The sequence below is a fragment of the Electrona antarctica genome (genome assembly GCF_951216825.1).
Source record: "Electrona antarctica genome assembly, chromosome: 12".
NCBI classification, from domain to species: domain Eukaryota; kingdom Metazoa; phylum Chordata; class Actinopteri; order Myctophiformes; family Myctophidae; genus Electrona; species Electrona antarctica.
Window position 1 is genome coordinate 25860138 of NC_136793.1, and position 13768 is coordinate 25873905.

General features: G+C 42.8%; 1 protein-coding gene across 1 annotated transcript in view; it reads right to left on the minus strand.

Annotated features, from left to right (window-relative positions):
* The window catches only part of ipo11 (importin 11), a 217581-nt gene that overhangs the window by 137090 nt on the left and 66723 nt on the right, over window positions 1-13768 (minus strand). The window contains exons 15-16 of the mRNA XM_079517126.1: window positions 13473-13578; window positions 183-309 (exon numbers count right to left, since the gene is read on the minus strand). Of these exons, the coding sequence (XP_079373252.1) occupies window positions 183-309; window positions 13473-13578 (233 nt within the window). The remainder of the gene's footprint in view (window positions 1-182; window positions 310-13472; window positions 13579-13768) is intronic.

Below are 13768 nucleotides of genomic sequence, written 5' to 3' on the forward strand. Positions count from 1 at the left end.
ATCCTGGTCATGACCTGTACCATGGCCCACCTGGAGGTGACCTTGCTCGGACTACTATTATGTCTGTTATGCTATAATAATGTGCTTCATGTGTGGTCTCTCTCCCTCCCTTTGGTTGCATGTGCACGCGCGTGTGTGCGCGTGCGTGCGTGCGTACGTGCGTGCGCTAGTGGCTATCTTACCACCAGGTCTGGGTCCTGCATGAGGCTGAGGATGACCTCGTAGAGTAAGGGGCGAAGGTCAGATTTAAACTTGACAGAGATCCACTGGCCTATCAGCCAGATGACCCTTCGACGAATCAACTTGTACCTGAGAAGAGAGAGAAGAGGAGTGAATTAAAATTAATAATATTAAAAGGTATATTCAGTGATTTCACTTAATTCAAATATCACTTATTTTTTGTTTTGTTGTGATAATCCTCCATACTATAGAGTGTGCTGACCATATAAGGAGTTCCTCCCTGTCCCCAGTTAACCCCTGGGGGTCAAAAAACCTTAGGTTTCGTTTTTGGCTATGTGGGTAGATTAGCAGATACGAGGCATTATTTCTGATCCGTATACAGGGAAGTGAACGACAGCGCGCATGCGCGAAGAGTATGGTGGCCTTATGGAGGCAAACTCAAAAAAAAAATAAAAAAAAAATCAGAATATTTTTCTCTCGTTTGATATCAATGAAAATGCGCTAGGACGTGTGTACACGTCCTGTCGTCCTAGCAACCCATTGGTGGGATTAGTTATGACGTTCCCACACATCGTACGGTCTAAATGGGTTCAGGAGAAAATACATAAAAGACGAAGACAAAAGAAGAGTGGCTGGAGGAAAGGTGAGAGGACATACGTAGAAGAGAGGACATACGTAGAAAGGACAGTGTGTGTAATTCTGAATTTCACAATGGTGTTACTTGCTGACAAGAGCAGTTTTTCAAGCTTGAAGATCTGTTCTTGATGACAAGCGACACAGGCATGCGACAGGGGATATAAACCATGCTTGAAGTGGACATGGCAGGTGGAGGGGACAGGGAATTATACAGTATTAGTTGTGGTGATTATAACTGCCCTGCAAATGGACGCCCTTCGCAAGCATCGAGATGTAACATTACAAAGATGTATTTCTATTGACGGAACCCCCCCCCCCCCCTCCTTCCTTTTCTTTATTTTTATTATTATTATTTTTTCTCTTTCATGTCTGTTTCATTTCTTCACTTTATTATTAGTTAGTATTATTTATGATTTTTATTATTTTTCAAATGTGTTACTTTCAATGTTGCTGCCGTCTCCTTGGGGAGACAATTTTGTACTGAGAACTGAATGATGCTACATAATGTATAAAATGTATTGTCTACCCCGGCAATGACAATAAAAGAATAAGTTGGGGAAAAAAAGAACTGCCCTGCAGTTATAATCCAGAATATTCTAATAAAACACAGCAGAGTCTCTCTCTCCCTCCCTCCCTCCCTCCCTGAGCTACTCGGAGCCGTTAACTTATGGCCGAGCTTGCCTTTCCAAATGAGGAAATCACCACTGTCATTCCTTGTGGCTCCCCATGTCCTCCACAATCATGTTCTGGGTCTGGTGGAGATTGCAGTCTAATTTGTACTTGGGAGAAAGTCCCCCCCGTCCCCCGTCCCCAATCCCCCTGTTACACACTAGCCAAATCACCCCGACTATGGCTGGCTGTGTGTGTGTGTGTGTGTGTGTGTGTGTGTGTGTGTGTGTGTGTCACCAGATTAGAGTCCACCAGAGAAGCACAGATAGGGACTCTACACAGGATATTGCAAACTATAGTAGAAAAGACCCAGAGAGGGGGGGAGAGTCAGTGATGATAAAAACCAAACCGTGTGTGTGTGTGTGTGTGTGTGTGTGTGTGTGTGTGTGTGTGTGTGTGTGTGTGTGTGTGTGTGTGTGTGTACTGGTGCGTGTGTGGGTTTCTGCTAGACTTTTCCTGGCTGGCCACCGTGACAGACAAGATAAAATGTTACGTCCAGACTTTAAATTAATAGACTATGATGTAATATAATGTACATGTCACGTGCGTGTTCAAATACCTAGCTGCTGGTCACGTGCTGTACCACCCAACTGTGTTGTTGGCGATAGAAAAGAAAGTACACTAGTCTACAAGCTACACCGTGTGGTGTAAATATTAGAGAAACCAACAATGCTGAGTAATGTTTCAGGCTATGCATCTGGAACTCATTCAAGTAAGAAGATTATGTATGAACGGTTGATTATGTATATAGGCTATGCGTACTGTGGTGAACTGATCATCATCAAGCGTGGAGACATAATATTTCTTTAATATTTCTTGCAGGTTAAACACACCCAGTTGGTCAACTCAGGTAAGTATTTCTTAAATGTTCAACTTAAATTCTTCCCTATCGGGGCAAAGTCAATGTATTTATAACTTGCTCATTGCAATGTATAACGAATGATGAAATTTTGTTCTGAGCTTCGATTATTTCAGAGATTGTAAAGTCCCGATGAGGAATACATAATTGTACACCTGTGTTTTCAACTTAAATCAGCCTGGCAGGCAGTGGCAGCTGGCTTGCCTTGCAGTATGGCACGCTACGCATGCATTGCGTAGCTCAATTATTGTATATATTTTCTGCGCGTATCCTAAACCAGCCTAAAACATCACACAGGTTAAAAAGAACTTCATTGCGTTTCTCTTACACCAGTGCAGCGTGTCACAGGCACACACGGTCACACAGTAGTACGGGTCTTCTCAGATCCACTCGGGTATTACACATAATGATAGACAACCAACTACGACCCGGCTCCGAGTGATTATGATAAAACACTGATCCGACCCGTACAAGTCTCGGGTCCTGTCGGGAATTTTCAGAATTGAGGGGGCCGTAAAGAGCTCTACATTAAGAGCTCTACTCTATTACAAAATACTCTAGAAGTGAGGGCCGCATAGTGGCCCCAACCTCTAGTGAAATAAAACAGCCAAGAGAGCCTACGCTGCGTTTCAGCAGCTGTTTTCAGGAGGCGTGAAATTTATCTCTGCTGACATCCATGCTTATTTGTATCTGACGCAGACAATATGTCTCGCCTGGCAGACGAAGGGGACAGAAAGATGACAGGATAAAGGAATAAAGGAACAGGGACAACACTCTTGTTGGCTTGCTGTCAAGACATACAGGGAACCAGTGACAGACACTAGCTCTGATCTAGCGAGTCCTCTCTAATAGGCATGTAACGATACATTCAACTCACGATACGATACGTATCACGATATGAGGTTCACGATACGATTTTTCACAATATTTTCAACAATTATTTTCTAGACAAATGATCGAAAAAAAAAATTCAAGCTTTTTTCACAATTTGTATTGAACTACATTGCAAAAGTAGCATTACTTTTCATGTAAAATTACAACTGTAAACATGCTTTCATGTTTAAACTCGAGTTAATATTTCTTCTTTTCACAGTCCTTCATGCCAAACACGGTCAAAGGCTTTTTTTAAGTCGATGAAGTTGTGATATAGGTCGTGTTGGTGCTGAAGGTGCTTCTCAATCAGAATCCTGATGTTGAAGATTTGCTCGGTGGTGCTCCTCTGAATCCTGCTTGTTCCTCTGAGATTATTTCCTCTTCCTTGCTCCGTAGTCTGTTCAGAATGATCCGCAGCAATACTTTGCTTGTATGGCAGATGAGGCTGATGGTTCTGTAGTTTTGGCACTGTCTTGAGTTCCCTTTCTTGGGGATAATCAGAGATTGGGTCCACTTTTTGGTTTCCCAGATCGTTTGACAGATGTGTGTCAGTGCATGAATCGTTTCTTGCCCTCCATGTTTCCAAAGCTCTGCTGGAATGTTGTCGATGCCTGGTGATTTGCCGGTTTTCAGGCTCCTTACTGCCTCCTCCACTTCAGCTTGGAGTATTGGCGCATCTTCGCATTCACTGCTGGACTAGCCCCCCTAAAAAACACACACTAGCCCCCCCTAAAAATATACGTATAATTTCAATAAACATGGTTATGACATGGCGTTGTAGACACTATGTGTAAGTGTAGGTTCTCCCGTAGTAGAAAGGGCTGCGACGGAGAGCAGGTTTATGTATCGAGCACTGATCCATTTCCGGTTGCCGTAGCCGACTGCCGTATCCGTCGTTGCTTAAAGTTGCTATTGTCTCCTAGGGAGCACCTCACTAGCCAGCACACAAGAGGAGGTTGAATGAACTGAAACCAGCGCTCCCCAAAACAACAGGTTTGGAGATCTGTTGGGAATTGATTACATGAAACAGTCACCCATGCGCCCAGTCCCAATGTTTGTAAGAAGTTTGCAGAAGACAGCCATGCAACAAGGTTGTGTCAATCAAACCATGTGACTCCCATTGGAAATGCATTGAGGCGGCCATGAAACACAGAAGACACAGGACACAAGTGTGTAGGTGTGAATGAGGCCTAAGGCTACAGAGTTGAGCTGACAATTGGAACCCTGCTATGTTGTGTCTTTTTATTTGTTAAACTGGAAGGACAAAGACAGACATGACATGGATCGAGTGGCTACCTGACATGGCTGGATATTTGTCAGTCACAAGTTTGTCAGTCACAAGTTTTTGTCAGTCACAAGGGGATTTGAGGGGATTTGAAGAGTCTTCAAATCCCCCACTTCATCCTCTTCACTTCTCTTGACTTGGGGTTTTAACAGTGGAACAATACAAAGCAGTAATGCTTCAAAGAGTGCAGGATTTATAGTGAACCATATTTATTTGGTAAAAATAAACAAACTCCAGTGTCATCGGTGAGCTCTCAGACGCGATGACTAATCACAGGTACTGCATGACAGATGATTTGGGTTGAGCTGGAGGAAGAGGAGGGATGCAGGCAATGACAGGCAAAAATATCTTCACGAATGCCAAGTAGAGTGAGTGAGTGAGTGAGTGACTGAGTGCGTGCATGCGTGCTAATCCCTGTTTGCGATGGCCCACATGCCTACCAGTGACAGCCCCTCTACTCATCCATCGCCAAGGACTTATTTAACTTCTTTTTGATGATGTCCTGGAGCGCCAAGGACGTGTTTTTCGTGTTTTATAACATGGTAAAAAAAAATGGATGATGGATGGATGAGTTAACACAATCAGCACCGGGATTTCTTTCAAAATAGCAGCTTGAGGTGCCGCGCAGATATGACAGCTTTTACTCTGAAAGCCCCCCCCCCCTTCCGTTCCGTACAAAAACCGGGAGAAATAATGTTGCTTGCTTACCTCGCTATGATTACGATAAAGTCGCTCAATAATCCCTCGCGTTCATATTTTAAACAAGAGGCATGTTGAAGTCAGAAATGAAAAGCTTAGTATATCCATCTGGTCAAAACCACGGAGAGCTTCTTAGATTAGGAGATACGAGCCTTTCTTTCTGAGCGGTAAACAGGGAAGTGAACGGCAGCAAACAGCAAGGAGTATGGTGCAGAAGGAGAGGTAAACTAAATCCTGTCCTGTCCCAATCCTGGGCCAGAGTTTAAAAAGAAATCCCATCCTGTCCCACTCCTGTAGAATGACTCCTGATCCCATCCCGCTCCCACTCGAAATTACTCCCGCTCCCATCCCGCTCCTGTTTTTTTTTTTTTTTTTTAGTTAGTCATTAGGCAATTGATCGATCGATCCATCTATCCATCTATCTATCTAGGCCTATCTATCTATCACTTCTGGCTTCTCAAGACAGATATCCTACCAATAAAATTAAAATAAAGTGTTGGATTTAACTTTGACTACCAAATACAGTTCCGACACTTAATTTAAGTCCTATGACACTGTTTTTCCCTGAACAGAACTTAAAGCTTAACAGTTAACAAGTGCTTTGTCAATTAAGATAAAACAAACCCTCAGTGTTAATTTAACTCTATATGAATATTTATTCAGTGTACAAGTCTATGTGTATGGCAGTGGTTCCCAGGGGTCCTTGAGAGAGTTCCAGGGGGTCCCCAGCTAAATAATAGTTTGGAACCAAATGGACCCTTATGGGTCTAACAAATTATGTTATGGGAGTGTACAAATGGAACCAAATGTTGTTCCATTTGTACACTCAGAGTTAAATTAACTTGATTGATTTTACAATATAATTTGGGGGTACCAGCAATAAAAATGCCATTAAATGGGGGTCCGTAGACTAATGCATGTCAAACTGGGGGTCCTTGAAATTAAGATGGTGGAGAATCACAGCTAGAACCGTAATAAAAATCTTCTCTTATGGGGGTCCCCACCCCTGGCATCTTTTCAAATGGGGGTCCGCGGGCTAATAAATGTCGATTTAGGGGTCCTTGACACGAACATGTTTGGGAACCACTGGTGTATGGGACTCGGTTGGGAGAAAGAAGGGAGACGATGTATTGAACATTCGCTAACAGTAACAGCGTTAGCATGTAGCTAACGTAGCATCACAATTGAAAGTTGCAACGTTGCCACTGCCAGGGGAAACAAATGCATCAGGATGATCTGGCTATAAATAATCGATTAAATCACGGCACCGGCGCGATGCAGATTGCAGAATCATACACGGCCGCATTGCGATGTCTTCATATAAAACTGTAAAAGACGTCCAGCCCGACTGGATTGCATGGAGGAGTTTTTTGTGTTGTGGAAGGCAGCACTAGCACTGCTGGATTATGGGTAACTATGTAGTTCTTTTGACCTGTGTCAGCAAGTCAAAAGAGTGTTGGCTCACAGAAAGATGACTACAACAAAAATGGGTGCTTCTGTTCTTTTGGTTGGAACTTGGCAGCGCGACCAACGTCATTCACGCTCCTGCACACTCCTGTTAACTTTCATTCCCGTCCCGTCCCGATCACGGGATAATTACAAATATTAATCCCATCCCGCGGGAATCCCGTGTCCCGACAAAATGTCAGTCTCTAGTGTACACGTCCTCGCAATCCATCGGTTGGATTAGCTAGGACGGCTCCACACGTCCTACAGTCTAAATGGGTTAAGGTAGAGAGATTATTGAGAGCCTGGCTCAGCCAAAGGTGTCTGTCACCCACAATCGCATCACTGTCAGATGTGGATATTAATATTTAAACTGCCACTGCTTCCAGCATGCGACTCAGAGCAGACAGGTGAGGTGATCATTCGTTGATTCAATTGTCAGGGATAAAACTTAAATCACTTAAACGTATGAGCGGCACACAAAGCAAACACAAACACGACCAACAACAGTGACCTTTCAAAACACACGCTAGAAGCAAGAGAACTAGTACTTCAGCATGAAGCTACTGTACGTGCATTGATTTATTATGTATGAGTACAGACCCACGCACTCTGTGTGTGATTCTAGCATAGCATTTAACCGAAGTACAGCATTATTTCTAAGTGTTTAAAAGTCAGACAATTGGCCAGTCGTTGTCCTCGAGGACAACAAGGGACAAGTGAACCAAGCGCATCAGCCGATCTGTCTGTGCTTTGGCTCAACACAGAGAACAGTCCACCCCTGACACACTGGGACGCCAGGTATCCACAGCCATCCAAGGACAGTGTGGCCACTGTGCCAGTGCCTCTCCGACAATGTGGCATTCTCCATTGGTTGCGGTCTGGACCCACCTGCCTCAGCCGTATCAATCACTCTTTCCCATTATCTCTCTCACTCAAAACAATCCTCCCTTTGCTCTCTTCAGGGCTTTTCACATGGGAAGCGACTGACACACGTGGTAATTCATTTTCAATTAAGAGGTGAACATTCAGCTAGGGTGATGTGGGGAATCTGACAGGCGTAGCGACCAATGGGCACAATCCTGTTAAATTGTCTCATCCGTGCTCGTGTCACGCACACACACTTGTCTCAAATGTTTAGTTTTTTACGTGACACAGAAAATAATCTATTCACAATTTCACAACAGTGTGAGACTCAACAGATATGGCCACGGGTATGTGGGCATAGTGTCCTCCACTCTGAGAATGCCCTTTAAAAAGTGTCTCAACACATGGAGGAGAGTGAGCTGTCTTGATCCTGATCCCATAGCCACCCTTGGCAATTACCCAGAGGGCCTAGCAGCATGGCTAGTGGCACTGTGGCAGTAGGAAAATGTGTTGGGGTTCGCGCTGATTTTGGGCAGGACATATTTTGTAATACTGCTGCTGGCAGATACCAACGGAAGAGTTTGTCCTTTCATCTCCCACTTAACGGTCTGTCAGTCCCCTGGCAGATAGTCCATGAAGGTCAAAAGACAGACTTGGACAGACAGTTCTGGGATGTATTAAACTAGTACTACTACTGTATATTGGGTCAATTAACTACTTTAATTTAAATTGTTGATAATTGGCCTATTGTTCTAAGCAGTTCTTGTTATCTGCCCAAATATTTAATACCTCACGGGTAAATTGTAAATTGAACACAATTTGTTAAACACAGATGTGAACGATTTTGTGTGGATGTTCTTCCTTGGCCTACTAGGAATATGTGTGCAAGATTTCACACTAACAGTCCAGTGATGGCCGAGATTAGCTGTTCACAGACAGACGGATGGACAAACTCACAGGAGCAAAAACATAATCCCTCGCCTTCAGCCGTTCCAGCCTGTCGGAGGCAATCAATTGCACTACGTACAATCCGTTACTGAACAAATCTGGTCACCATCAATTCCCCATCGCTGAAACAGTAGCAAGCTGTGTCTCTAGACGGCAGCACAGATGGTATGTATTAAAATACATAATGCAGTAAATCTACAGAATAGTCAACAATGCTACAGCTGTTGAAACTTCTGCTTAACGTACTTTGAGATTCTGAATAGCACCCAGTGAACGTATCACACATGCACATGGATAATTCCTTCATCAGTCCATTATTGATGGATTATTTGAAGGTGTCTATGGGCTATAGAGATGTAGCGTAGATCTAGCTAGAGAGAAGAGACAGTTTAGTCGAGGCATAAACAAGGAAGTGAACGGCTGCGCGCATGCGCAAAACATGATGCTGAGCACTGCACAAGGCGTTGCCTAGCATTAGGAACGGCCCTGTCAAAAAATATATTTTAGCGATCGGTTTTATATCATTCAAAAATACCCTAAGATGTCCCCACACGTCCCTCTATAGTGTAATTCCGACCGAAGGTCGCAGTTAACTATGGAATCGTGCATTTCCCGTCAGTTTGTGTGTTGGTCGAGCACGTGACATAATCAGGGATGGAGCCCGTGACATCACGTGACTTCATCAGGGATGGAGATATTGGCCAGCAACTCTACATCTGACCTCAAACCTCAAACCCTGACCTGTTCTGACATTCCATATGTTGATCCTTCCCCATCCATCCTTCCTCTTCGATGTCTCCCTTTTGACTGATACCTGTCCATTCAAATTCTAGACGGGCCTGCCCCAAAGTTATTAGTGCAGCCATGCCCGGCAACCGGCGAAAACTAGAGATCTTACCTCCCTTGCCAAAGCACCAGCGCTCGCCCAGCAGTCTGCTGTCACCCAGGCGGATGTGTGCACGCGACCTCGCCTTTTTTTTTTTTTTTCTTATTTTGTGGGGCAATTTTCCAAATGCCAGTACTGCTATACGGATGTGAAACATGGAAAATGAAGAAAGTAGACAACAAGGCAGTTGATGTGTTTCACAACAGATGCCTACGAAGAATGCTAGAGAGCTGAGATGAAGCCGCTGAGTGAGGAAGTGAAGCTGCGTAGATGGAAGATGATTGGACACATACTACGACAGGACCACAACAATGACTGCAACATAGCATTGACATGGGCACCAGAAGGGAAACGAAGGAGAGGAAGACCAAAGACCACCTGGAGGCGCACTGTTGAGAAAGAAAGACAAGAGGCAGGATGGAGGTCATGGTTCTGACGTGAGGATGGCAGCAGCTGACCGTGAAGGGTGGAAGTGCTCTGTGAACAAAGTGGATATATATATATATATATATATATATATATATATATATATATATAGATAGATAACCACACACTGACAATCTTAGTGTGTCCATACATTTTAATATCCATCCAGGACTGGAGGTGGAGGAAGGCTTAATTTAAGATAAGCTCTTTACACATTCACATCTCTCCATCTTCACATTTCAGTGCGGCTTGTAAAAGGTTGAATCTCTACATTCATGTCACACTGCTGCGTGAAAGGTTCAATCTCCAACTTCACATCACCTTGCTGATAAGAAAAGGTTACATCCTTGAGGAGACAGGTGTGAGCAGTAGTTACTTTAGTGAACATTTTAATCTCCAACTTTATCCTTTTGATGAATAGTACAAAAGGACCCCACTGGAAACATGGGTTGATTAATGGGTGACATTACTTCACTTAACCAGTCTTTTCCGGCACTGCTTTTGGACACTGACAAATCATTGTATAATTGTACAATTTCAGATTGCAGCTTTTAAGTGTGCTTGGACACAACTATCTTTCTTGACATTGACTGATCGGCGACAGGGATCACACATTTCACCAGGATGCAATATACAAATGCAATGTACTTAATATATTCTTCATTGGTTTTATTCCAATTCATTTATTATCATATATTTGTTTTTCTTGATAAGGGCTACTGTAATTTCCCTTGGGGATCAATAAAGTATTTCTATTCTATGTTGTCTGCATCTCTGACTGATGCTCAGGGAGTCATCTCTGAGCACTGGAATCACTCTTGGATCGTGTTCAAACACAAAACCTTAGGGAGTGTCAGATCGGGCAATTTAAATTGTTCAGTGTGAACCCCGTATTTGATCAGACATGACCATCATCATATCCACATTGAATCTTCAGTACAAACCCTTTGTGCCAGATGGTAGTAGTAGGATATATTGCATGTCTATATCATCCGACAAATACACAGCCCAGATCAGCTCAGACACAAAGATCAAAGGGAGTTGAAAAAGTTGAAAACTTGGAAAACTTGGCCTTAAATCTTTGACTAAAAATGAAGAATTCTTTCATATGAAGAAACTTCCGAAAGGAAAAGCTATTCATAATTATTATTGTTTTATTCAGAAGAGTGCTGGTTATGGGATGCCTGGTGACTCAGCCAGTTGGTGCACAAACTATGTGTTCCCTGTGAACCGTAAGAACTCCCACTACAGTCTTGTCTTCAATTTCTCTCCTCTGTCTGCCCTTGGTTTCCTGTCTGTCTGCACTCTCCTATCCAAGAAATGAAGCGTAAAAATGTTACGGTGTGTGTGTGTGTGTGTGTGTGTGTGTGTGTGTGTGTGTGTGTGTGTGTGTGTGTGTGTGTGTGTGTGTGTGTGTGTGTGTGTGAGTGAGTGAGAGAGAGAGAGAAATGGGGGGGGGGGGCTTTTTAACTGCATGACTGTGCTCAATTCAAATTTAAAAAATGCAAAAGCCACACTGCACAGAGGCAAAAAGGGACATGGTTGCTGCAGACAAAGACAATCTTAGTTTTGTATATGGATTTAGCTTATTTTCTATCCAGAGTCTTCTTATAGATATATGCACACACAGAATGCGATGTAATAAGGATGTAACATGCATGAAAAACAGAGGTGCTTTACAACCTTGTGCATAGGGGTATACTATGTGAACGATTAAAATGTCTCCACACGCCGTGGTTTCCCCTGAAGCGACCAAAACACCACTGGTTTTCTCTCTTCGTGGTGTCAAGATTACCTGTAGGATTCACTTTCTTACTACTAGTTGATTTGCCACTAGCAGTGAGCTAGTTACCACAGCTTCTGTTATACAGTGTTTTTGACAGTAGAAGTCGGCTCTGTTTTGTTGCTTGTTTCCGCAGTGTAAACTCTGACCGCATGAGTAAAAATGGGTATTTGCTTACATGTCTGAGCCTAGATGCACACCAACTGAGGCGCTGAAAGGGAGCTATTGATTGTGGCTAGAGGGAGGTTAATAAGATGTCAATTGGCTTCAGTTACGGTGAAAGGAATGGTAATAGAGAAGCAGGATAAGAGGTGATTGCATGGGGAGGATTACAGGAAACAGCTTGAGATGAACCCCAGTCCTCTTTGAACTGAAGTTCATGCCATGACTGTGTTGGGAGGAAAAGAACAAGCCAAACTAGAAAGACAATTCACATCAGGAGTCATGGCCCTTCCCTCACTCCATCATTGTGGTGCATGTAATGGCATTGTGTTGGCATAATGCGTGTGTATGAAAATGCACAGGGCATTAGGGGGAAACTCTGAGGATGCTGATCGTTAATGGCTTGTGTCAATTATGTTTGTACAGGGCCAGACTGGGAAAGGCCTAGAATGTAAATGTCTGACCAAACAGGCATAAAAAGGTAATTTGAGCATACAGACATCGCAGCAATCAACTGAACAGTCAATATGAAAGTAATACAATGGTTTTGCAACAGACAGAGAAAGTCTTCAAATGTGTGTCACACCCGATTGGTTGAAGACAAATTGCTTTCAGCTCTGCATTATTTATTTTTCAATTTGGTCGCCAATTGATTCCTCCCCAAACATTGCTGTGCGTTGTCGCTGCTGTTCATCTGGTTCACTGGCTCACCTACCAGTGAGGAGAGGACTTTACCACACAAGCTCTGCATTCAATGCATTACAATTTGGTTTCAATTGGATTTGGGGTGTTTTTCTGTAAAATATGTCTCCCACCAACTTTGATAGCCAGATCTGTGTATATAATGATTTTCTGGGGTTATTCATATTTCATAGTCAAGCCCAGGTTGTGAAAATATTTGTTAATGACCAAAGATTGTTATAACTGCGATATTAGCCTTTCTAACATACCATATGTAGATAAGATAGCATCCTATGAATTCTACCCTCTCCTTTCGATTAACTAGTGATAGAAAGACTGCACAATGAATGGACTTGCAGCCCAATGGCCTACCAGGCTGTCCGTGTAAAATATGTTTATATAGTCTGAATCTCTCTTGACTTCCAAAATAGTGCCACCTACTGCTTATTTCATGAACCATCTCCCAATAATCGCATTTTATTAGCGGATGGAAATGTGCATTTAGTTTTTCAGACTTTGATAATTTGATGGAATCCTAGTTAGTAGTTACTGTCTGTATAATGAAGGTGCAATAGGGTTGTGTTGTGAACCTGGAGTCCAGTACTGTGGGTGGGACTGCAGGAGTAAGGGGAATACAGTATAGGGTTTGGTATATCTGAAAAATACATTTGTTCACAACATTCCAAATTACAGTTGGGTGCCACCGATATTGTCCCTTATCATTTGACCCATTTAGGCCTGACCTCAAAATTTTAAAAAATCCTTCTAAATCCTCCAGTTTTCTGAAATAAATATTTTCACGATTTTTCAAAAATAGCAGACCTACAAGCTCGTAGCGCGCCACTCGGTGGCGCGCTATGAGCTTGTAGATCTGCTATTTTTCAATAGCTAAATTATAACAATGTTTAAAACACCAAAAGGGGTTCCCGCCCAAAATGGTTTAACTGTCCTTTTGCGCAGATCACGCAAACCTCAGCAAAAAGAAAAGGACAATATCGATGGCCTCCAACTGTATGTGAATTTTCTTGCTGTTTTTGATACTTAAATGTTTTTTAAACAGACTTCCAATTACCTGTGATGGCTAACTTGCAGTTCCCCCAGAAGCTGGTTCTTGAACCACTGGTCAAAATCCACGTTGTCAAACAGCTCGTAAGCTGCCAGTCCCACCGCATTGTACACTGTGAACAAAAGTCACAATTACAACCATAAAAGCATAACTTATGAACAAAACAAAGCATATCAATAATCATCAATCTGCTATAACGAAGGGAAAACAATAGCTTCTTTTAGTAAGATATACCTAGTAAATGTGTGACATTTCTATGAAAGTAGAAAATCTGAGTTATAAAATGAGGTATTACTTATTTA